General features: G+C 37.9%; 2 protein-coding genes, 1 long non-coding RNA gene and 1 other non-coding gene across 8 annotated transcripts; 1 reads left to right on the forward strand and 3 right to left on the reverse strand.

The window, feature by feature from the left end:
* The first annotated feature begins 143 nt into the window (after positions 1-143).
* Positions 144-23,896, forward strand: LOC137579762 (nuclear transcription factor Y subunit beta). Of its 5 annotated transcripts, XM_068293571.1 has the most exons (9): positions 3,341-3,483; positions 5,383-6,040; positions 11,934-12,038; positions 12,299-15,294; positions 18,801-18,973; positions 19,253-19,762; positions 21,119-21,665; positions 21,732-21,859; positions 22,084-23,896. In XM_068293571.1, exons 2-9 carry the CDS (start codon positions 5,922-5,924, stop codon positions 22,171-22,173), a joined length of 4,668 nt encoding a protein of 1,555 aa, XP_068149672.1. In that variant the 5' UTR covers positions 3,341-3,483; positions 5,383-5,921; the 3' UTR covers positions 22,174-23,896. The 5 variants fall into 5 exon arrangements, with proteins under 5 accessions (XP_068149669.1, XP_068149672.1, XP_068149668.1 ...); XM_068293568.1 differs by lacking the exons at positions 3,341-3,483; positions 12,299-15,294 and adding an exon at positions 144-268 and having other exon boundaries at positions 11,934-12,028; XM_068293567.1 differs by lacking the exon at positions 12,299-15,294 and having other exon boundaries at positions 11,934-12,028.
* Positions 10,180-10,252, reverse strand: TRNAR-UCG (transfer RNA arginine (anticodon UCG)). Its single transcript has one exon. It is a non-coding gene; the product is annotated as a tRNA-Arg (tRNA).
* On the reverse strand, positions 15,677-16,032 carry LOC137579764 (uncharacterized). Its single transcript, XR_011032887.1, has 2 exons — positions 15,980-16,032; positions 15,677-15,910 (listed from the first exon to the last, which is right to left on the reverse strand). It is a non-coding gene; the product is annotated as an uncharacterized lncRNA (long non-coding RNA).
* On the reverse strand, positions 23,190-26,740 carry I-2 (Inhibitor-2). The gene is made up of 5 exons (XM_068293572.1): positions 26,534-26,740; positions 25,852-25,979; positions 25,598-25,765; positions 25,067-25,158; positions 23,190-25,007 (listed from the first exon to the last, which is right to left on the reverse strand). Exons 2-5 carry the CDS (start codon positions 25,929-25,931, stop codon positions 24,730-24,732), a joined length of 618 nt encoding a protein of 205 aa, XP_068149673.1. The 5' UTR covers positions 25,932-25,979; positions 26,534-26,740; the 3' UTR covers positions 23,190-24,729.
* Between the last annotated feature and the right edge of the window lie 223 nt (positions 26,741-26,963).

The raw sequence follows: 26,963 nt of genomic DNA on the forward strand, positions 1-26,963 counted from the left end.
CCTATCCCCCCCGATCCCCAGGTCGCGATCCCGTTAAATGCGTCCGCAACCGCATAATGCATTTTCGACTTTTGCACTTGCTGCAACTTTTGGTGCCATCAAATATTGTTGAGTATTCCAACAATTGCGGATAAAGTGCAAATTGCATCGAGTGGGCGCGGTCAGTGGGTGGGTTACGAACTAACTTCATTTTTTTTTTTTTTTTTTTGTTTTTGTCAATTTGGCGGCATTACATTTGGATTTAAGCAGCGCCAAATTGAAATAGACGGTAAGCACACACCCAACAAACACACACGCACACACACACACACCAAATTGTCCACAAATGAATAAATTTATTGATGGCTAAATGTGTTTATGCATTAGTGCATGTATTTGCCACCCACTCGAATAAGAAATAACCAAATTGAAATTTTATACTTGTATACACATGTGTTATAAAATACTATATTGAAGGTACATAAACAATACAGAGAGCAATGCCAAAGAAGAGGAATTGTTTGTTAACAATTAAAGCAAAGCACTGGCAGCCAAATGCCTGACAAACATTAAGGCAAGCGTAAAGCACATTCTCTTATAGCCCGCACCACATACATATAGATTCATCCATAGAAAAATATATACATACACAGACGCATATACCTACAGATAGGCAGATATACAATTTTATGAAATTGTTCTCTTCCGCCTCAGCGCAAATTCAACAATATTTGCACCTGATTCTGATATGTACACACACACACATACACTATACATATATGTATGTATGTATTCCTGTTGTATTTCTGTAGCCATGGATTGAGTTTGTCTATATGAAATTCCGAAAAGCTACAGCCACAATTATAAATACTCAGTTCTAAAGCTCACTATGTGGCGCCACACACACGCAACGTTGCCGCTGACTATAATTTTGGCATTGTCGTGGCAAATAAAACACATGGTGACAGAAATTAGTAGTCGTAGTAGTTCAATTTTCCCTCTCGCCGTTGATTCTGCATTTTTGGCGAAAATGAAAACAACCTAAACACAGGGCACAGTCAGCGACTTGCATTCCAATTGTGTTTTGCTTCACATTCTATAATTGTGTTCATGAATTTTACTGAATCAAATTCGTTTTTAATTAGTTAACTTTATTTATTGCTAATTAATTATATAAAACAAGTCACAATGTTGCATTTTCCACACAAATTATTCAATTCGTTAGCAAACAGGGCGAAAAAAATTATGAAAAAATCTCATTTCACTCGGCACTTAATTCGATGAATATTGATATATTTGTGCAATATTTTCAGCACACACACACACACGTAGAAAGTGTTAAAAATATGTTGATCCTTTTTTGATTCTCTGTAACAACAGGAAAACAAGTGAGTGTCCATGTGTGTAAAGTGTATGAAAGGGAGAATGAACTCTAGCGAAAACCCATAAATTACCTCGCAACGTACAAAATCTGTGAAATCATTAGCCCAAAAACCAAATAATCGGTATATAAAAAGATTTCACTTAATTACAAATAAAGAATGGCATGTCTCCTAAGGATTGTTTGGCTGTTTTGGCTACACCCATGCGTAACAGATATGTGCATATTGTCTACGTGCTTGTGACCCGCCCACATCAGACGACGCCCATGTTCTGCTCTCTTTTTGTTTTTTTGTTGATACATACAACGATTTTTCTTTCACATACATACATACATATGTATGTGTGTATATTTTTTGTTTGTTTTTTGTTCTGGCTGCTTTTTTATGCAAATTCTCTTACAATTCATGTGTTAAGTACACTGAGTGCAGCACGCACGCACCTGTCCATGTGTGAGTGAGCTCTTGTATGTGTGTGTGTGTAAAACTTTAATTGGGACATCCAAGTGCCGAGTATTTTGTAGTGGCTGCTGATGTTGTCGGCTTTTCCTGCTCTTTTTGTATGCAATTTTCATAATATTTTATTAAATGCTGATTAATTTCTGTCTCGACTTCCGTTGCCATTTGCTGCTGTTCCTGCTGTTGCTGCTGTTGGCAAGCGTTGCCTGCTTTTAGGCGCCATTTGCAACAGCTGCAATGGCAGCTGCATGCGGCTCAATTAAAACGCATAAAATTGCCAACAAACACTAAGAATTTCAAGTGTCTGGCCAAAGCTAAGCATTTTATTACATTCTCTGCTCTTTGGTAGTCGCAATTTCCGCCCCTACCACCCCTATCACCCTCCTGCCATGCTACTCAACCAATAATTATTTTCATAACTTTTGCTTCCTTCTGTGAGAAGCAACTGCAACAATTTAAGCCAAATGAAAAGCTATATACATACGTATGTACATACATAAAAAAATATGCAGTATTCGTACATAGCAGTTACAGAGGGGGCAGGCCAAAGGGAAACCTCAATTAAGCAAATTCAAATTGTGATGTAGATAAAAACAAAGATAGAGAGAAATAGAGATAGCGATAGAGAATGAATAGGTCTTAAGCTCTTTGTGGTGAGATTTTTCAAAAGCTGGTAGTTCTTGGCCCAACAGTCAAAGGTTAAGACTTTCTTTTCTCTTATTGGCTTAGTCTTTTTTATTTCTTTCTATCTTTCATGGGCAGATTAGATTCTTATTTCGTGTTGATTATCTTGACCATATTTTAATATGTTTCATCGTACAAAGAAAGCATCCGCAGCAATTACAGTGTTTAATCTTAAACAATCCATCCATAAGTCTATCCATCTATTCGCCTGTGTTTATATATTTATGCTGTTGCCATGAGAAAGACAAAGACAGTCTGAGAACAGAGATAGACGCACACAAGGAGACAGAGATGGAAACAGCCAGCAGCAGAGGCAGAAATGACGCAAATCTCTGTATAATACCATTTGCTCACAGTTGCTAATTTTATTTAAGGTGACACACAAGGCGGGAATTCAAATTTTTGAATCTGCATATGCCAAGTAAAAGAGACGGGGTCGACGTAGAAGTGCAGAAAAAGAAAGATAGCGCGAGAGAGAGAGAGAACGAGAGAGCGAGATCCATAGACTGTATCTATGTCTCTAACTGTGTGTGTCTATGTCTTTGTGTGTGTTTGTGGAAAATATTAGTATTAGAATAGGAAAACTGAACATATTTCAATATACCATTCACCAACGACAGCAGCCGCAGAAGCAGCCACAGCAAAAACAACAACATTTCTTTCTATTTTTAACAAGAAACACAAAAAAAAAATAACAAATACAACAAAAAATTAGGGAAAATAAAAGATGAACAAATTTAACACATAAAAAAAAAATACAAAATAATAATAATATTTTCATTTTGGTATTGCCAAAAAGGCGCTCCTCAAATTAGTTTGAGATACATTTTTAAATGTGACAGTAGTGAGTGTCCGAGGCATTGGAAAAATGAATTTGACTTTAATATATAATATCTAGAGATAAACCAGACAATATATAGAAAACAGATACGCATACAAATTAAGATGCAGATACAAGAACGTTGAGTGTCTACGATAAAATGTAAAACAAATAGAACATTTTCATTTTCTTTTTCATTTTTTTTTTTTATATTTGTAATTTGTTAGCAGCAGCTGTAAGAATATACAAAATAATTAGAAATTGTATATATGCAAATGTATATGTGTGTGTGTGTGTGTGCGTGAGAGAGATAAGACAACATTCTCTATACATTATATATATAAACATATACATATGTATATACATATATATATCATTGTGCTGCACAAGTGGGACAAATTAAGACTTCCAGTCAAAATAAGTTTATATATATACATACATATATGTATGTATGTATATATTATATACCTAACTATTGCTGACATTGAAGCATTTATTTTGGCCTGGAAATCTTTGAATGTTCTTTTGGATTGAAAACATTTGGACCACTTTGTGACTTTATGACAGCAGACACAACAATTTACTTCAAATTATTTGGAAATGATTTTTATGTCAATTTTATGTACCTTCATATGACAGAAATAGTAGAAAAGGCAATCACCTTTAATCTCATTATAATATTATTAATCATTTTTAATGCATTTTAAATTTAATTGTTTATTATGAGTAATTCAATAGTTAATATATCTAAGGGTTGTTCTCGCATCCGATTACATTTGATTTTATCGAGATCTATTCTCGCTTTTGAATCCGGGCACTAGTCAGTAAAATAACAATTCTTTGGATTACACCATCTATATATTTTTTGTATAATTCTTAAGTACATTGAAAGCAGTTTTAAGCATTAAAGGATAAACTCGATGCTGACATTAAATTGCAAAAACTATTTATAAAAGTCAATCAGAAAAATTGAACAGGCAAAACAAATGAGACCATCATCAGTTCACATTACAAAGACAACTCAAAAAACTACGCCTGAGTATACATGTATATATAATCTTTGTTTTTGTATACTTTATTTCGAATTGCCTTTTTATATTCTCAATAATCTGAACTTGTGTAGGATTTAGTGCAAGTCGACTTAATATACTGACATATACTTACATACATACATATGTACATGCTTTATACATATGTATGTATATGCTTCCTTACGACTTTGTAGAGTTTACTATTCATAAATTCTGAAAAGTGTCCATCATCAAAAGTAAAAACGCAGAAGAAACTAAAGTGTATAAATAGTATCTGTAAATATATATAAATATATAATCTCTTCGACTTTAATCAAAATTTTAATTATTATCAACAATAATAGTTTGTTTATCAAGTCCAATGTAATTAAGACAAACGAATTAATCTGAATTTTCTACACTTTTTGTGTGGCTCCAAATATTTTGAAATCACATAAAGTTGACCATTTAGTATGCAAAATGGCGAATATGATTGATTATATTTCCGGATCGCCTTCATATATCATCCAGCTGTCAAAGCAAACGATCGACCTTTTTTTCCGCCCAAGAGTCAAATCAAATATGTATGTGGCCAACTAGTTTCAATCTAGTGATTGATGAAAAAAATATCTAAAGCGAAAAACAAAATATACAAGAAAGACCTGAAACGAGCATTTTTTGTTCTATGGAGTTTTTTTTGTCTAACTGCTTTTTGTATTTGCCACTAACAAAGAGAGGAAAACAAGGCAAGTAAATATGTGAGAGAAGCAACAGGAAGCTGAGATCCTTTTAATCCTCAAACAACGCATAAGAAATAATGAAACATATTTAGCTTACACCTTTTTTGTTTCTGCATCAGAAAACAAAACAACAAAAAATCTTCAGTTGAAACGAAAACGCAATTAAGCGAATTTCTACTTGTTTTGTACTTGAAATAACATTAAGTTGAAAACTTTCTAATTGACTATGATTATGAACATTCTGGGTCATTTGCACTTATTTGGCTTTATTCTTTATCCTTCTTTATCCCTATTTTCCATTTTAATTACAGAACGAACAACGACCGACGATTAACGATTAAAATTAAGCGTAACAGCAAACTATTTCATACTGAAGTTGGGGGAAGTGTTTAGAATATACATACATACATATTTTTTGTGTACCTCAGCCGTCAGCAACAGCAACTGCAACAACAACAAAAGCAACTTTAATAACTGGCCTAAGTCTTGTTAAAAACAAAAAAAACAAAAAAAAAAACGAAAATATTTTTATATATTTTTTATCAAGCATATTTTCGAAAGTTTTAAAGACAGTCGACAACGACAACGAGAAAAAGGAGACGAGCGAAGTCGAGTCGAGCAAACCAGTGAGAATCAGGAAAGTAAAGGCAACGAAAGGAAAGCAAAGTAAAGGAACTCAAGCATCTTCCAGTCGAGCAAACAGACGAAACACACACAAAGTCAATCCTCGTCGAAAGAGAAGGGAGAGAGTAAAGTGAAGCCAGCCAGCCAGGAAGACGAGCCAAAGCTAAAGCCAAAGTCAAACAGCAGCATCAACAGCAACAGCAACAAGCAACAAGCAACAGCCGAAATGGCCGCAGTACAACGAAAACTGGTGCACAAGCAATTCAACTCGCCCATGGGCCTTTACTCCCAGGAGAATGTAAAGGCCACGTTGAATCGCGAACTGAAGGCCTTCGGTGGCGAGGGGTAAGTGAAATGAAAATGATTATACATTTAAATGCATAATTTTATAGAATTGCGTGAAAGTGAAAAGATGAAAAAGCTCCATGTAGATGAAAGGAAAAGTCTGTCTCCTATGTCTGTGTATGGATAATATGGAAAGGGGTGCCAAAAGTAGTTAGCATTGGCAACGACTATCAAAAGATATTTCATCTAATATCTAACTGTTAGCTACTATAGCCATGGCTCTGTATATCTAATGTAGCTGTTGCTTCTGCTGCTGCTTCTGCTGCTGCTTCTGCTTCTGCTTCTGTAGTGCACAGGTGCAAACAAAGGTATTTGCATGAAAAGACATTAATATACACAGTATATTAAGTAGATAATGATGATGAACCAAATGCTAATGATGATGATGATGATGATGATGATGACGATGATGATGAAAATGATAATGTTGTAGTAGTAGCAAGGTAAGGCTGGCGCTTGTCTTTGTGCTTGATGGGGACGGGCAACTGGAGAGGTTTGGGGAAGACCAGAGCAGAATAGACCACACCAGAACAGACCAGGGAAGAGCAGAGCAATGCTAAAGCTCACTTTGTGCACTGCAGCGCAACGGCGACGCTGACAGAGCTGCTGCGTGGCGTCGTTTGGTTGCCGCTTCGATGTTAATTTGTATCCCACAAATACATATGCATCTCTCACTAAATACATATATGTATACCTGGGCATACATACATATATATCTCTTTTTGCAGCCAGCACAATTAATTTCACTAACGTTTAATTGTAATTACCCCAAAAGCTACAACAAGCGACGCTACAACGACGCGTATCTTAAAGATGCGATGCTTTAGACTTGAAAGTTTATTTGTAGCTGTTGCCGTTGCCGTTGTCGTTGTCGTTGTCGTTGTTGCTGCTGTCGCCACCAAAATGGCAAGAGCAAACTAGCAACAACATTATCTTGGCATTGTTGTTTGCAATTGTTGTTCAAATAAACCGGCCTAGCCCCCACTTAACCCCTTCTGCCATCTATGGTAGTGTTTGTTGGTGGTGGTGATGCCATTGCTGTTGCTCCTCAGTCTGACGATGAAATGAAACTTAAAGTAGCTTTCAGTTTTTCGGTGACTATGCGTGCGACAAAACGTATGCAGCCTGCAATTTAATTACCAAAAATACAAAATACTCTCCTGCACTCCACAAAGAACAAACAAAAAGCCCAAAACAACGCAACAACAACAACAACAACAACAACAGTAACAAAGAAGGCCAAAAACGCAGTTGTTAGAGACAAAGTTGAAACGAACGCGTTCGCGTGTGTGCGTAAATTTTAACGTAAAACTTTGCCAAACACTTTCCAGCTGCTGCCAGGCTGCTTGAACTACTTGCAACTGCTACCGCGATTGCAACTATTCGACGACTGTTGCCGTTGCAGCAGCTGCCCCCACTCCGACTTCGACTCCCCCTTCGCCGCCGCCGGCATCAACAGCCTATACAAAATGTACGTTAAATTTTGTTGTTAGTTTTTTTTTCTTGTGATTTATATAATCGAAAATTTAAGTAAACCATTATGTCGAGTCAATCAATGACTCACATGCAACACGTTGATCCCAATTTTTGTTGGGTTTCTTTTTTTTCTGTTCTTTTTGATTTGTGCTTAGTTGGTTGAAATGAAATACAACAAGAACAATGTCAACAAAACAAAGGTGCAGGCGCCTAGCCAAGAGTTGTGATGCATCTTTTGAATGTTTGCCCAAATGCAAGAAATTTTGCAACTATGACTCATCGCATGGGAGTGCTGGCTATCTAGCTAGCTAGTTTGACTAACTAATTAATTACACTTCAACTATCACCGAATAAAATGAAGCAACAACAACGACAACAACAAAACCTCATACACATACAACAAACAAAAAAAAAAAGGATCGTGAAACTAGGAAGTGATTTCAATTTTACCATAATTGGTGGCAAACACAATTGAATGCCGTTCGTTTCAGTTTTGGCCAATAGCAGGAAATTTTGAGCACCCCCCTACCCCAGCCCCCATTTCAGGTTTTATTTTTTCAATTTAGTTATTACTATTTATTTAATATTTTTTCTTTGTTTGCCAGTTGTGTGTTTTGTGTTTGCAAAATTGATGGCAAGTAATTTGACAAACCAATTTTCTATGCGTTTGTCCAAATATAATATTTGCTTAATTTCCAAATAACGTCAAAAAATCACATAAATATGCATTTCAACCTGGCAAATCGAATTAAATTGTTCAAAAAGTGGGAAGCTATCAATTTGTAATTCGCTTCATGCCGAACTTGTCATGCTCTTCCCCATAGAAGGCAACCCCGAAATAGAAACCATGTAAATAGTTCATCATATATATCATATATTTTATAACTACAATGGACTGATTAATTCACTCAACTAATCAATCTAATTAAATGTAATAGTCGTACGACCATAACTTGAGATTGATCAGTTAAAAATAGAACTGGAGATGCAGATTCATACGTATGTATATTTTCCATGTTTCTATAAAATTTTATAGGTTGGCAGAAATTAGTAAAACTAAATTTGTGCTCAATTTTATTTCCATAGTCAAATCATAGCGACGGAAGGAGGAGGAGGGGCTAAAATTAAAAAAAAAAAAAACATAATTTGGTGACTTTAACTTTGTTAGTTTTCGAATTTCAGTTTGGGTGTGGCAAAATGTTTAAACAATTAATATCTGCGCGTTAATTAAACTAGTATATACATATACCAATTTTGATGTCTCAAGCTGTTGTAGTTTTAAGAAAATCAGTCTTATGTAAATTCTGCAGGCGTAAGAGGGCGTGTCCAAAATTAAAATAAACTCCATATACTTACATACTATACAAGTCTACATACCAAATTTGGTGGCTCTATCTCTTAAAGGCTCCGAGATCTAGGTATTCATACAGACGGACAAAAAGACATGGCTACATCGACTGTGCTGATGATGCTAATCAAGAATGTGTGTATAAACTTTATTTGATCGGCAACTTAAATATACCGTTTCACCCCCTGAGTTCATTCTATAATCAGCAGTTTGTTTACATATGTAGCAGAATATTATATATAGCATGCCACACGAACTACTCTTTGAATTTCATCGCTTTATCTAGTTATGATTCCCAACTAGTTTTGGCCTTTAAGGTAGTGGTATGGTATTAGAATTCTAAATAGCTTAACAAAGTCTGCTGATAAAAAACTTTTTGAATTTCGATCCAGTGTTCTCTAACACAACCCTGCTTCCTCCCTATTCGAACCAAACTAAGCAGTCTATTCCTTGCAAGAAGATTTCAATTGGAGTCTTGCTACAAACATATATGTATGTATATGTACATATGTTTTAAACATCGTGCTTCCAGTGTACATAATCATAATATATGTATGATAAAAAAAACAATGATAAATAAAACTGTGTTATCTTGTATAAGATTTAGATATTCACACAAAAGTGTTAATAATTTCTTTCAAACTGAACCATTTAGTAAGTTGATAAGTAGATCGACTTTTCCTCACCACCTTATCAGGGGGAAGGAATGAGATCATTTCTGATTAGCTATTTAGTCTTTTATCTTAATGATAAAAAAAATTAAAAGTTATAGTGCAAATGTTCACTTTAGGCATTTTGATTTGAAACAAGACAAACAAAGGAGAGTTATCGGAACAACCCGCAGACATGAGAAATGTTATATTTTGTGACGCGTTCTCCCTGTCTCTATCTCTCTCGCTCTCTCTCTCTGCTGGTGCGGCTGGCTGCTGGCTGCCTATATAATCGAGCAAAAACCACTGCAATAGACCGAGAATAGAGCAAAATGTAGGTAAATTGCCATGCAGGTAAACGAAACCGACAAACGAAACAACGAAAAAAAAAGAAACCAACGGCAATTATTGTGCTGCAGCAAATATTGTGCAGCTTGGGGAGGAATGCGAACAGAAACTCATCCACCACCGAATTCCTCTTTGTTCTCTTCCGTAAACTGAAACTTGGACAGTTGGGAATTGCATTTCAGCGGCTTCAAGGGGAAACCTTTGTTCCACTGCTGCGAAAATTAAAAAAATTTAATTTAGTTGAAGATAATAAATAAAATAAAATAACTATAAAAAATAAATTTAAAAAAGAAAGAAAAAAAAAATGTTTTTCTCTTCGACCGTGACAGGATTCGAACCTGCAATCTTCGGATCCGAAGTCCGACGCCTTATCCATTAGGCCACACGGTCACATATGTTTCAGGGGAATTTTTCAGCAATTTAAGGGGCTCATTTCTCTGGAGAGGGTTTTGCAGTCAATTGAATTCTTTATTTCATTCCCTTTTATGTACTTATACCCTTGCAAAGAGGGTGTCGGCTTTGTGATGCGGCATAGCATTTGCCATGACCAAAATCATCTAATTAACAGTCTGATAAAGCTAAAAAAATTATAATATAATCGAAAAAAAGTTTTTTTCTTTAAGCTTAAGAAGGAGTTATGACTCTTTGTGATTTTAGGTGACGCCAATGTGTCAGAAATGACCTATAAAGAGTATACCCAAGTCGGCAGGTAACTTAAGCTAAATTCAACTCAAAATCCACCGAAACAAATTTTCAAATACTTATATATATGTATGTTTGTAATTCAAAAAGCTCGTTTATATGTATGTATATAGGTAATAGTTTTAATAAACTGAAGTATCAACAAATTGTCAAGTTGTAGGGAGAATGTTTATAAGCAAATATGTATGTAGACTGGGATAGCCAACTTCTTCTAAGAATCAGGAAACAGTATCACCTCTAATCCGATTACTGGCAATAGGCGCGCATTTCATTGAAAGTGCAAGACTTGTAACAACATTCGTCAACTATTCTCCTCATGTTACGTCTGGTAGCCATCATTGAGTTGTATGACTTGGGCTCTTGCCAATTGTATTTGATGCCATCACGTGACTGTTGTCCATCAGCGACAACATCATCATCAGCATCCCCAGCGTCATTTTGTAGCTCCACATAGTCAAAGACATTCACTGCAAGGGGGGCACAAAACGCATTTTGTTGTTTGTTTTTTGGCCAATAAAAATTTGCTTCAGAAAAGTACTTACAAAAACTACGCTTGTGCGGTGTATACGAACGAAATCCGTTTGGACATGCCAAAGCCATTGTCTCGGATAGCCTGGAGCCGCAGATTTTTACTTGCCTCTTACTGGGCATGGCTTGCGTGGCATTGTAGAGAGCCAACAGGAGCAGCAACATTGAGACCAGCATCAATTTGGATGAGTTGAACTTGGCCATTTTACAGATACTACTACACTATTAAGGTATGCTTATAGGAATTGCTTCAGCTTCTGCTTCTGCTTATACTGCTGGTGCTGGAACAGACAACAAGTTACCAGTTAAGATGCTGCACAGGATGTGATGTTGCACTGAGACCCGGCAGAGTCTTTTATATCACAGACTTCTCATCTACTGCTTGTCAAAGTCGATTAACCTCGCCACTTTTGGGTCAACGTGGGACGAGGTGTATCTATGGGTGTGTGTTTGTTTGCACGTAATTTTCAATGCCATGCCTCACCCAAAAGGATGCTTATTCTAATAATAATTTATGCCCATGACATGATTTTGGGTGGTAGTTCCCAAACCATTCCAATTAAAAACGAAAGAGAGATAATTAAGCAGCAAAAGACATGAAATTCAGGATATGAAAATTAAAGAGTTCTTAAGAAAATTCACAGACAATTGAAAATTGGAAATGAGATTGTCTTTTTAATGGACTAATGTTCTGGGAATAGACTTGGATACTGAAAGTCAATCTGGGGGTGAACTAGAAGAAAATTCACTGTATTTAGGAAAGTTTTTCAAATTTTCGGCCCTCAGCCGTTACATTTACAGATTCTGTGTTTAGTAATATTTCTATTTTCCCATCTTTTAGGATTGAAGTGGATGATCAAATTTCAAAGCCACTAAATTTGGCCAATTCGGCCGTTCTCCGTGCCGTCGAGGAGGAGGAGCAGCAAGTCAAATGCGGTAAGTTTCAAATTCTTAACCTAGGCAAGTTCTAGTCTTCCGTCTTAATCTGTTTCATCCCCAAAAAGAAAGAAAAGAACATCCAATTGTAAGACCAGAGACAAGAATACACATTGTTAGAACATTCAACAAAATACAGCCAGAAAACACATTCAGTTTCACTTTTAGCCATATTTGTAATGTGCCCTGTTAAGATGAGAATTTGTTTGTCTTCGGTATGCTATGAATATTTATTTGCATTTGCTTAATTTTAATTGCTTAATCAATTGTCAAAGATTTTTATGCAAACGAAAGGCAAAGTCGTGCACGGCAGCGTGAAGGCGATGCCCAGCATCCACATCATGCCCTGCATCAGCAGCTATTGGATCAGATAAAGACCCAGTATCTCAGCCACCAACAGGACATTACCATTGACAGGGATACTGTGCTGAAAATCAATCGTATGGCCACGAAAAGAAGTCTGCTAAAGCGTGATCACAGCTGGCCACCATTGGAGGCTGAAACTTTAAGCGGAAACCCAACCAATTCCAATCCCAATACCAATCAGCCCAATCCAATGCACAGCATTGAGTTATTACGGGAGAAATTCAACAGTCCAACACGAATTGTAGAGCCCACTGCTAAGCAAGTGAGGGAGCAACGCCAGCGTGAAGGCCGTCCAACAGCAACGGCAACAACACCTAACACCACATCCATGAAGAGTGTGGATCGTATTTTCCATCCAACGCCAATGGCCAAAGGATTCTCTGCACCAGAGACAAAGGCAGCTGATGTGGATTTGGGCTTAGTTGCACCGCGATGCGAGTATTACGAGCAATTGGCACAGAAACGGCCATCAACGCCACCCACACTGACCACGCCTACACCCTATCGGCCGCGCCCCAAGCGTCAGTCGTACTCCCTGGATCGTGGACGTTGCAGAAAACGTGCTGTGGCATTGAGCAATGGAGCTCCCGAGTTGCCACCACCAAAACCGCGACCAGCTCGTCCGAAAGTGCAACGACGTTGCATTAAATTGGCCACCGAACTGAAAATCTCCTATGACAACGATGGCAACGATAGCAACGATGAGGAGCAGCCCAAGGTTGATGTTGACTTGGAGGCCATACCGCTGCCACCAACACCAGCAGCTGCCGCTGCCAGCCCCAAATCAGTCGAGACACCGCCAGGCGAAAGATTGCCAAAAAAAGGTTCCTCGACAACAATAATTGACAGCCTGGCAGTTAAGAAGCAGCAGCAGATGGCTCTGGCTTTGGCCCACTCTGGTGGTGGGGCCACTGCTCGAATTATACCAGTTCGCGTTGAAACGTCGTCCGATCCCGGCCAACAACTCAGTGCTCAGCAAATTTATGACGAGGCCTGCAACTATTTGCAGGATCAGGAGCAGGAGATGTCAAATGCACAGGATATGGCGAATGCAACCTTTGTAAGTGCCGCCAGTGGCATTAAGTTGCACCAACCGGGAGCTAAAAGTATACCCACTCCGCCGCCATTGCCACCGCCACCGCCACAGATGAGGGCTAAATCCACTGCCACCGACGATGTATCCCGTCGGCAAGGCCGAATCTATAGCCAATCTAAATGTGAAACGGAAACGGCTAAAGAGAAGCAGCATGAGGCTCATGTGGAGATTGCCCAGCTTGAGGCAAAATATGCTCATATACAGCAGTCCATAGCCGAGCATCTGCGTCAGATTGATGCTTATATGGAGAATGCCAAGAATGCATTGCAGCGAAGTGTTCAGAGTACACCCACAAGCACACCAACACCACCATCCGTCGCAGCAGCAGCCGGTACGCCTCCACCTCCAACTCCACCTCAATCAACAGCAGCAACAGAAACTCCGAAACCTTTGGCCAAAGCAAATAACGAATTATGGGACATGTTCGCCTCACGACAGTCACCCATTCTGGCTGTGGAAAGTCCCCTTCAGGCAATACTACGACAAATTTATTGCCGAGCAGGTGGCCTAACTGGCGGAGTCTGTAAACAAGAACAGACGAATATATCGGACATGGTAAGTGAACAGGTCTCTGTGGCCGAAAACGTGCCAATAGTGGAACGAGCCCTGGAGGATCTGCATCGTATTGCCGTGGCATTGGACGATGCTTCGGTATTGCACGTAGAGCACAAGACGACGCCAGCTGCCGACGAGGCACAGCACGTAGTTATTGAAGAAGAATTGGATGAGGATAACAAGAATGCCCAAATAGATGTGGAGTACAGACATGTGTCCGATGTAATTGCAAACTACGAGCAATTGTCCACAGGCAAGAGCACATTGACACCTCGCCTCGACACAGAGGAGATGCCCGAGAAACAGGAATCGCAAACCGAAGGCGAACACAAACACGAAGCTACAGGCGAAGCCGAAGGCGAATCTGAGTCCGAATCCTGCTCCCATGAGCCACACACTTGCTGTTCGATTTGTGGAGAGCTGCGAAATTCACCCAATTGGTCAAAGCTAAGCAAGGCCGATCAATGGCGCATAGCCAATTTGCGCAACGAACCGCTAGAGAACTACAAGGCCACCTATGAGATACGTAGTCCTTATATATCACGACAAATCTCATGGGAGGAGACACAAACGGTTGCTCCGAAAACGGAAACACCAACTCCAACAGCGCCATCAACTCCACCACCAGCTGACCACCAGCGGGAGAAGATGCACCGTCAGCGTAGTTTTGTCGAGATTATAACGACACCAATTGAACCGTCAATGGATAATCTTGCATTATCCAATGATGCCACTCAATGGCAACGTAGTCGTTCGCCAAGTCCATTGCCATCACGCAAATATCCGGCTCCACTTATTGAAGCTCCACAGCGTGCCAGTTCCCCGTTCGGGTTGAATCCCGTCCACCGCTCAAAGTCTCCCACTGCGCCAGCAGAGAAGCTTGAAGCGAAATTCACACATATACCACAATTGGAGGGACAGAATATAGGTCTTCTGGTCCATACAGCCACCGAGCCCCTGCAGCAAAGCATGTCGGCGTCATCCTCAATGTTGGCAGGGCCAATCACGCCACGATCAATTACCAACCAGCCATCGCCATTCATATTTCCGAGCTTAAAGCAAAATTGCAAGGCCAAAGAGCAGGACGAGGAGTTGGAGGTGGAAGTGGAATCAGAGGTTGAAGTGGAGCGACAACATCAATTTATATCTTTAGCCTCTACCAACGAGGAACTGCAGCAATCTACACGAGAGTTTAACTTTAATCGTTCATTCGATAATGTATCACCGCGTCCTTATATTGCCATTGAAGGTGCGTGCTTGCGTATGTGTGTGTGTGTGTATGTATGTATATCTCTGTGATGTCCTTTTTGTCCATGTGTCTGGGAGAAGCCAAACAGAGCAGAATCAAGCGTAACTTAAAGTTCAGATGATCAGGGAATTCGGGATGAGTGTCCCATTCCCTTGCTGGCTTTAATCAAAGCTTAATTGAGACCGTAGCCTTACTCATGACATTTACAACCTTCAAAAATCGAATTCACACCGACTCATACCTTGAGGAAGCCAAGATCTATTGCAATAGACACAATTTTTTCTCAATCTCTTCTCATTCCGTTTGAATATCCTAAAATCCTTCAAGAAACTTATTCCTTTGCGTTTTTTACCTTTGACAATAAAAGAGAAACAAAAAGAGCTCTAAGAAAGCGAAAAATTTATATTAAAAATTGAGATACTTGTATTCGAATTTCAATTATAGGTACACATATACATATGTACTTATGTTCCTATTTCCTACTCCTATATGCATTTCTTCCCCTTTTGACAATTCCCTTCCCTTCTGGAGTCCAAACATCCTTTTACGAATTTACATACACTTTCTTGGAGAGTTCCTTAAAGAATCCGTCTGAATGATTCCTTTGGGATCGGAACTGCAGGTTATATAAGTTGTTTCTAGTCGTATGTATCTACTTTAATTTAGTCAAAGAACCATCTATTACCAAAAGTTAAATTGTTATTAAGATTAGTGATTTAGTATGAATACTTTAACAATTTGTTGCCATTTATTGTCAAACAAAAAGCCATTTAGATCGGGTTAATATGTAAGTATTTCTGATGTTCTTTTGACGTTTTGTTTTTGCCATCAGAATGCATTTGTTTCAAAGTGCTTAACAAGCGTTAACGCATCGAATTGGCGATTTGAGCCCAATATATAAGTATATATGTATGTAAGTGTATATGTATATTGTAGAAATATATTTATACTAAATGGTTGGCACACACTCTATGCTGTTTAGTTTTATGTGTAAAGATTTTTATTTTATTTTTTTGCAAATATTTTACAAGTTTTTCCTAATAATTTTAATGAGCCAAACTTTTGTCGTACACCTGTGAGAATACGTTTAAAAACAGATTTGTTTTAGTTGGCTCTAACAGGCGACAGTCATTTAAATTTAGCAAACTTTGTAGTCATCCCAGGCCATTTGAGTCATTAAACAAGCAAAAGATATATGTCTATACATACAAACATATGTGTGTGTGTGTCTAGGATATATATATGAATACTAGATATATGCGATTTGGCGACAAGATGGATGGGAAACAGCTCGCCCACTTAATTTGTAGTGGTTTGGCATAGTGCTAATAACAATAACAATACGAATAATAATCGCAATATTCATATTCGCACTCGATATATGTATGACTAGGAAGGGTAGTGAATGCTTATTCATTATTATTGTGTATGTACTCTTCTCGTATTGCCAGGCCTAACACAAAATATACAATAGTTTAGCAGACCGAATAATATGCCAAAGATACAATTTGTTCTTTGGCTTTTTTCAAGGCACTCACAAATCAAAAATCGAAGGTGTAAACAATGCCACGGACAGCCAAAAGAGCATATAGGCCAGATAGGCCAGATAGATATACATACATATGAATGTATGTATGGATAGCAATTGCTATCGTCTCTGCCTTGGCTCATAGGCATCATTAGCAGCAATTTAATTTCACGTATTTAGCATGGGAGGAGGGGGGGCAGCTTCTGTGGCCTTCTTCAGGCTTTATGTTAGCCACCTCACCACCATCACCACCCAACAACAACACCAATAACTTTTCCCGCTTGTGTGTTTGTGTGTGTGTGTGTTCTTTTTTTTTGCAAATATTGTAGGCGAATGAGTGAGTGTATCACTGAATCTATATAGATGGATTGCGGGGGTTTGTCTGAGTGTGAGTGCAAAGGGAGGGGCGGCAACTGGCGGGTTGGGGTGGCAAATGAGTGAGTGAGTGTATGTACATACATATGTGCTCACATATATTCGTTGAATTGACCATTTCGCCGCTGTTGGCCAACAATAATTTCCTTTGCATTTCTCTGGCTCATCACTTAGTAGCATACATCGAAGGCAAACATATCGCGCGGCCAACGCGAACGAAATAGAAAATAGATCAAATTCTTAGTTTTTTAGCAACGTATTTTTATTTATTTATTTATTTTTTAAATATCGATTCGAATTAAATTTAATTAAAACGCCTAAAACGAAAAGCGCGTCCGACACCAATTAAAAAAAAAAAAAAATTGTATATATATATTTTGTTGATTTTGCAAATATATGTATATCAATTAATTAAATTTTTTTTCTTGTTTCGAATTCGCAACGATTAATTTTGTGTGGTTCCCGAAAGCCGAAAATAAAAAAATCAAGTTCATCAGAAAATCAATCGAATCAATTAATTGATCTACACTGCGCTGATTATATAACGTGTGTTTCTAAGAAAACACCACCAACAACAACAACAACAACTAGAAGAAGAAGAAGAAATATTCGCACAGCCAAACTATATACACAGAGATACTTACCCACCTACCTATATATCCTGATATTTTTTTAATATCTACATATATATATCTAAAGCAAGAAAAGCAAGAAGCAAATTTTGTTATATTTTTGGCGCTTTTGGCTCCTATCATAAAGCTAAATACATTAGATATACATATATAAAGTATATATTTGCATATAGTTTGCTTTGGCAATCATCATGGGCGCCCAGTGGAAGATCATTAACGCAAACTATAAAAATCTAGAGGGTAAACATGCAGAATAAAAAAAAAAAACAAAAAAACACAAAAAAATACGAAACAAAAAGAAATGGAAAACTCAAACTCGTTGTAGTTGTTGTGGCAACATGTTGCTTGCAACATGGAAGAAAACAAAGTTGCCAAGTTGAGAATGATGATGGGAGGAGGCAGGAGACAGGGGCCAATAGTCAGTGGGCAGTGGGCAGGGAGTTGTTGTATTTCAATCGTATGAGTAATGTCATTGAAAATGTGAAAAATTCTCTATTTGTTTTTGTTGTTTTTTGTCTAAATTTAGCAGCAATGACAGGCAGCGTATGATCGAAATATATCACACACTCTTTTAAAGCCCGACCAATCCAATCCAACCAACCAACCAATCCAACCACCCACCCATCCATCCATCTATCTATCTGTGCATCTATCTACACCATGAGGTGGCTAAAATGAAAAATTTAATTGGCTTAAATCATTTTCAAATTATTTTGTCTTGCATTTAGAGAAGAATGAATCCCAATTTGAGTCTATTGCACAGTGCCACAAGGCCAGATACGCCCACGTCTGGGCGCGTGTTGTTGGCCGAATTTTGTTGAATGTTTTCTTGTATAGTTTTTGTTTTCTTTTTTTTCTATCTCTCGGCTGAACAGCTGCTCGTTTGAGTGAATTGCATTTAATTGCGACAAATACTAATCTACATACTTTGTGTGTGTGTTTTGTGGGTGTCTTTTTTCTCTCTTGACCAGGTTACAAGCGTGTAGCTTGGCCGCCAGCCTCGGAGGAGCGTATTATTCGCGAATTTACGCCCCAGCCGCAGTCTCAAAGTCCAGCTCCGGGCAGCGGTGGTTATTATCCGCAGCAACAGGCTGCAGCTGCAGTTCCAGTTGCCCCAGCAGCAACTGCTCCACCATCAGTTCAGGTAATTTGTTGTCTAAGCTAAGTTGGAATTGTTTGTATATATTTTTCTAGTCACAAGATTTTTGTATATATCAAATGTGTGTAAATATATAATTGTTTTTGTAATGGACATATATGTATGTATATATATGTCAGATGTATAGTATATCTTACTTGTATTTCAAGTGGTAAAGAAAAAAGCACACCCACACACAGACAACTTACAACTTACATACATACTTAAATACATTTGTACATATACACCTAGCCATAAACACATAACCACACTGACAACTTACAGGGTCCCATTTATAACAACGTTCAGCCACGAACTCAACCACCACCACCAACAACAACAACAGCAACAAATCAACCTAGACTAGACCAACAAAATGGTTACACCCAGCACACCCCATCAGTACCCAGTCAAAATCAAGTCCAAGCTAGTTATCCAAATGAACAACCCATACAATATACACAGGCCCAGTTCAATAGGCAACCTTCGAGGGAGCCTTCCAATGTTCCCCACACATATACGCAACAGCAACAACAACCCCAGCCCCAGCAGCAGCAACATCATCAGCAGCAGCAACAGCAGCCGCAGCAACAATACCAACCGCAAGGAACACATGAACCAATCTATGCTGTAGACAATGCAGGCGGTGGCTGGAAGCATATTGGTGCTCCTTTGCCAAAAAGTCAATACGAATTCACTGCTGGCGGTGCAACTCCGGGAGCAACAACATATCCGCCATTCCAACAACAACAACAACAACAGCAGCAGCAGCCATATCAACCATATCTACAGCAGGTATCGTCTGTTTTTCTGACAGTCAATATGGATGACATATCAAAGCCTGGCTAGAACTTGCAGCTGCAGTTGCTCTCTGTGCTATCTTCAATCGAACACAAAAGATCTGGAGACCTTTCCTTTAAATACTAAACGCATTTTCCAATTATTTCCACAACTCACAGTTTATACATGGTGGAAAAATTTACAAATTATTGATCAATAATAGCAGTATAATAGACTGGATACGACTTTAGAACTCTTTGACTGAGTATGAAGTTAGTAATACCATTAAGTAAGAGACGTATTCACAGATCCGAGGGGGCAGTCTGTAAGACCACTCATACTCGGCATACTCACAAAATGCCTCCATCGAAAATTACTGAACTTTCGAAGCCGAAAATCTTCAAAAATAATATCTATATGCGGCCCTAGTTAGATTCGAAAACAATGTTAATGTAGTTCAACGAAATAAACTGATAAGACAAATGGAAATTGACAGACTTTACTCATAAAAGATATAAGGATCTTGGTATAAAGTTTATCTCATTCAAATAAACTGGCCAGACAGTTGTCTGCTCTCCCTTAAAGAAGTTGGCCAAGAAGCGGAGTGAATTCCTTCAATTTGATTCGCCAGCTAAATCCCTTAGATCTTCATCTAATTCACCATGGTCTACACTATCTTCTTGACCATTTTAAAGTTAAGGATAACCTCAAGCTGTATACCTATATATTTTCAACTCAAAATTATGGTAAATGTCTGTTAAAACTTTAGTTCAGTTAGATAATTTGATCGGGCCCCTTTTAGGGCAAGCAGCTTTTGCATACTGTCAGGTTGCTGTCGCCCCTTCCAATTGATGGCTCTATTATCGAAACTCAATCGAATCAAATTGTGTATATTGTATTGCCACTATGTATAAACACATTCACACACAAACAACAAATGGGATCAATCTATGTACTTTTATCTCTGTTATCGTATACGTTTCGCATGACTCTTGAGCCTTACTAGTGGCAGCCATTAATATTAACATTAACCAAAGCTTATTCTTCTCTGCTCTGCTTATTTCTATGCGAATTTCAGCTGTAAACTGCGCCATGCTTTCTTCTAACGGTAGAGAAACATTTGAAATGCCTTGCCACACTAAACCCAATCCAAAAGTCTCGTCTTTAACTTGTTTCTCTCTCTCTCTCTCTCTCTATCTTTCTCTCCCACTATATATATATATATATATATATAAATCTATAATTCCTCGATCATAATCTCTTTGCACTATGTGTGTGTATGTGTGTGTATTTTGTTTTGCACCTTCCTCTCCAAAACCATGAATCAACATCCATAAATTTCTGTGACCTCATGCATGTTTGCACCAAAAGCCACCTCAACATCAACATCAACAACAACAACAACCACCACAACAGCAGCCACCACAACAACAACAATATGGTGCACCGACATACAACAATTATCAACAACAACCACAGCAGCAGCAGCAGCAACAACAACAGCAGCAACATGCTGCTCCGGGTCCACAGTGGCAACAACAGCCGCCACAGCAGCAATATCAGGCTCCCTATCAGGTGCCTGCTCAACAATCGGTTCCTCAATGGGCGCATCAGCAACCTGCATATCAAGCGTCGCCCTATCAGCAGCAACAACAACCACCAGCACAGCAATATCCACAACAAAATGGTGGCTCAAACTATGCTCAACCCCAATACAATTCTTATTCGCAGCCCCAGCATCAACCTTACTCGCAGGATCAAACCGATTTGCAGCAGCAGCAGCAATCTATTCCCTATGCCGGACAGGATAGCTATCGTGGCGCCAGTCCTGGCATTATCACCCTACGCAAGGAGGCGCCCGTCTCGCAACAGCCTGCGCCAGTTTACACTTCGCAGCCAGCCGCCGTCAGCTATCAGGGTAAGTCTAGAAATTCACGCTCACATCAAAAAATATTCATTGACCAGCTGCTAATGTAACTTCTAGGAGGCAGCAAATTGCGCGGAGATTTGAAATGGCCACCACCAGAGTACAAGGAGGCCGCTGCTCGTGAAAATGAGGAACGACGCCAATTGGCGTTGGGCCCCGTTTGCCGTCCCAGAAGAGTCAATCGGGTGAGTAAGAACCTTAGATCAGATAAGATTTAGGTAAACTGAAACAAAGCAAAACCAACAATTGACTGATCTGGCGGATCTACCAAGATCGCGGATCGCCCCCTAAAGTATGTAATAGGCAGTGGAAAATGACCTTTTCAAACTGCTTATTGCATACTTTTAAGGACATTTTACTTCTTTCAACCTTCAATTGACACAATTTTTATATCCTCATCTATTGACAGGACTATACCAATTTCTTTGCCCAACACCAACTGAACAATGCTTATCCTAGCTACAAAGTACCACCAGGTACTCAACATATGTTCGCTTAAGTTGGCGGCATAATGGATCCGAAGGCAAATCGGATTCCATAAATGAACAATGAGAAATGAAAAAAAAAAAAAAAAAAAAAAAATTCAATGGAACCCACTTCATAAAAACAAAACACTTAAAACGATCATGGATATGTATACTAAAACGACAACTAACGAATGAAACTACACACACTATATATACATACATATATACATATATACACACAATATATTATACTTATATATCGTATATTGTTTAAAAACTAATTTACTAACGAAATCTATTCAATGTAAAACTACTATTGAAATCAAAAACGAAAACGAATATCGGGCCATATTAGGTCATTAGCTTTTAATCGCCAAAATGCAATCAAACGAGGAGCACATAGATCCCATGTCTAGTCGGCCCCAAACCATTAAGTGGGAGTAGAAAAGGAATGGAAAAGGAGTAATGACAAGACATGGGCTTAGTAAGTAATCATACCTCAAAAACAAAACAAAAAAAAAAAAAAACAAAAATTGAATCAAATGGTTTATTAATTTTCTATATGTCACGCTCTTAAATATAATCAAAATGTAAACTCATACTATATGCATATATATTGGAGCATATGCACATAGTATGAGTATATACATACATATATATATATATATATATATATATATATATATGAAACTACATTTTAGAAACATAAGATTGATTGTTATTTGTTGACTAGCCATGAAAATATTAGCAAATGAATGAAAAAAAATAATGGATACGATGTGACCCCACAAAAAAATGAAAAAAAAAAGAAAGAACAACAAGTTTTAGAATATTTTACGCACTTTTACTAATATATATCTCTATATATATTTCTATTAATATTTTGCAAAACGTTTGCTAGGCAATCGCATCCAGAAGCGGTGAATTCAAACTGTATATTGTAGGCCCTTATATTTCTATATATAGGCATCACCGATCTAGTACGATACTCCATTCATTGATATCCTTTTTAAAAGGATCTTAAGATGCTGCCTGGCAACGTCCACTGTTTGTTTATTGTTTGAGTTTGCATGCTTTTTGCTTATATATCTCTTTATCTCTATTACACATATATATATTTCTGATTGTATATGTATGTATATATAATATTGTTAATCAGCAAAACAAATCAAATCAAAAAAAAAAAAAAAAAATACCAATCGTCAATCAACGCGTTGTGCAAATTACGGCAAAAAGTTGTCATGTGAGTTAAGTGCCAAAACTTAAGAACTGTCCCCTTAAAAAATGATAACAAAAATCAGCTGAACTATGATATAAATATACATCAATCCAATCCTCATCCAAAGATTGGGCATAGTAGTTAGCCTCCTGCCGACAGATAATAATATTGAGGATGCCTTTGTCTGTTTTGAATTTTTTTTTACGTGCAGTTGGCCGATTTTGTGCCCATCTTTGAATGGGGAATTATTCGGCTCAGTGGGCGATGGCAAAAAACGATAACTACTACTTACTTACTCTCTCAGACTTGAAAGCAAAAGCACATAATTAATTTAATTAAATATGTATACCTAAATGACCAGCTATGTCACAAATAAACAAACAAAACAACAAACACTAAAAAAAAACACACACTATTACATTATAATGTATAACTGATAATGATGAAAACAACAAAAACAAAAACCAAAAAGGATTAATGAAAACTAAAACTAAAATAAATGGCAAGTTTTTGAATACTCGCGACGAGAAGAGCGACTTCAGAGTTTTATTTCGTATTTATTTGTTATTTGTTAGCTCTGGCGATAAATTTTGTTTGTTTTTTTTTAGCTTTTTACACAGGGAGGGGTGGGAACTGGGGAGAGGAGGGTTTATCAATAATTCAAATGTTTGAATTCTAAAACTTAAACATAATCATAATAGTATTTTGTTATAATAAATAACTAAAAGTAAGGCCAAACCAAGTTCAATATGTTGTCTTCCCCAGGCCTTTCCATCCATTCTCTTTGTGGCACTTTTTGTGTGTGTATGTGTGTGAGTGAGTGTGTTTGTGTATGTGTTTGGATAGTATTTGAAATTAAATTTCACTTTCTTACTGTGGACAAATTAAATGCAAATGGAGTTTACAGTGTTCAAGTTGGACTAAAATTCAATTGAGTATACTAAAAATTTGAAACGCAATTTTAACTACAATTGGAACAATATGCTACTCTGGCTAATATGTATACAATTGCTATTTTTGCATCTCTGTATTCATAAATACATATATAGAGAGATCTCTAAGTGTATATATTTATATGACTAGCCATGTAACTATAATATTTCAATTGATTTGTTTTGAAAGAACATTCTGCGACGGTTTCTTATATACTCTTTCATTTTTTCTTTTTTTTTTGGTGGTGGTGTGTAAATTCAATGAATCACGAGTGCTCTTGTTCCTACTAATGATATACATATATTTATATATATTTATAAATATATATATATATATATATAGAAATGCATATATATATATGTATATACATAGATATATATATATTCGTATTACTATATATGCAAATATATATATACGATCGATGGATATATTGCTTCTAGTTGTTAGATGTTTCCAAATCCATATTACTAGTTATATTGGTAGACGGGGATGTAGTTGCTTTTGAGCTGGATGACTTTTGCGTTGGCTGTTTACTGCTACTAATTGCAGCAAATCGACTGGAGGTGGAAGGCCTACTGTCCGAGGTGCCTGGTGCGCCATCGTCGTCATCATTACCATCATCATCCTCCTCCTGTATCAGCTTTCGTGCCAACTTAACCGCCTCAAACTCTCGATAATGGGCCTTGCGACGTCTCTCGAATTCACGACGTCGTTCTGTAACCAAATACCAAAAGTAATTAGCAAAATCAACAGGCAAATAATATGTTTCTTACGTCGCTCCTCTTCGCATAAGGGCTCCTCATCCCCGGAAGAACCTTCGTCACCAATGCTCTGGGAAGACTGTGTGTTAGCGGCCAATCGTAATCTGTAAAATTTGGGATTATGTAATACTATTGAAAAAACCTGCACTCAATAATCCTTAGAATGTTAAGGTCAAACAAATCAAAAAGGAATTATTAACCAGCTGGCATAACAGTTGTCCAGACATCGGTATTAGGTTGCTGTACATCAAAAACGAACGTAAAGAGAATTCTTGTAAGAATTAAACTCCAATTCATCTTCGAAATGATAACTTATTCATGTGTGTATTGGGTGTTATTGGCGACACAGAAGAGATAATGTAAGATCCCTTTACAGATTCACATTATTGGCCGGAACATTATTCAATGGGATTTCTTACTAATTTAATTTGTTAATATCGAGATTAGCTATGGATTGCCCTTTGCTTATGCAATATGCAGTTCAGTTTTGATTAAAGTTTGCACTCCCTGGATTTTAATTAAAAAAAAAAAAAAACGGCTTACTTTTCTACTAGCAACTCTGTGTCCAATTCGTCTCGAGTATCATCATAGGCTTCCGTGTAATTGTAGGGCGTCTTGGGCTCATCGATTTTCATATGTCCATAGTCCTTGTCGGCCGGATGAAATGTCTGCAGAACGTTCAGTTCATCAAACTTGGCACTTTTACGAAAACTGCAATGACCCAGAGAAATATTGTCATTTATGGAAGGATACGTAAATTCACAGAGGGTCAAAGATAATGTGATTCAATGGCTTACCTAGCTCCAGACTTGTCGAAACTGCGCGAAGTCTTTAAAATGCCCTTGCACGGCAACTGTGGGCTGGGATTGTTCTGCATCGCTGCTTATTGACTCTCGGCTGATCACTGGCTTCAAGGCGACGTCAGCTGCGAGAGCACAATGTATGTATATGTATGTGTGTATAAAATACTTGAACAATTACGTCAATACAGCGGGAACGGGAATTGGAACAGGTCGGTCAAATGGTGAATCACTGCAGCAGTAACAAAAACAAGCAATCAAATCGTGAAATTTACTTAGATTAGAATGGCACAGGTCGCAGCAACACTTACGCCACCGCCGCCAGCGCCATTACCATCACCATCACCAACACCATCATCACTAACAACATCATCATCATCACCACCACAACACTGCGGCCGCGTTGCCCTTGGATCTGGGTTCGGAGGGTGGTGGCGGGTTGTTGCCACCCACTGGGCAGCGGCACCCATACCTCATGGCGCGTAGGTGGCCACCCACCGTGTGCATCCCTAGGCAAACGCTCAAGCCCACCTGTCCCTGCCCCACCCCACACTACACCCGAAATTGGTGCCACACTATTGCAGTCGCATGTGAGGCATTAACAACGCCCTTCTGCCACTGGTAAGACTTTTGTTTTGCTTTTGTTACTGCTGCTGTCATTTTTGAGACGACAACTTACTTGTAGATTTTTCACTAAAGTGCAATTGCAATTTTTAAACTTTGAATTTAATTTCACGATCCTTTTAATTTAGTTCAAAATACACGTTATTTCAATTTCGATCTTATCTTATACTATACGCCTCGACAAAAATTTTAAAAAACAAATAGTCCAAATAAAATCCAAGTTAAGTTTTCTCGACTGGTCCGTTTTAGTGTGACCGCACACAACAATCTTCAAAATGCTCCTGCTCTTATATCAGACTAAGCCAAAAAAAATACTAAAAGTTTTAAAATACTATTTTCAGCCGAAACCAGTAACAGTCACAGCGACTAGCAATATATGCAGATTATTTATACATATACACTGAGAGTCTGATAAAATAAAATAAATAAATATTGGTTTTTAAAGTTGATATCAAAATTGTTGCATTAGCAGTTCACCCGTTACA

The sequence above is a fragment of the Drosophila tropicalis genome, unplaced genomic scaffold (assembly GCF_018151085.1).
Source record: "Drosophila tropicalis isolate 14030-0801.00 unplaced genomic scaffold, ASM1815108v1 contig_769, whole genome shotgun sequence".
Classification (NCBI taxonomy): domain Eukaryota; kingdom Metazoa; phylum Arthropoda; class Insecta; order Diptera; family Drosophilidae; genus Drosophila; species Drosophila tropicalis.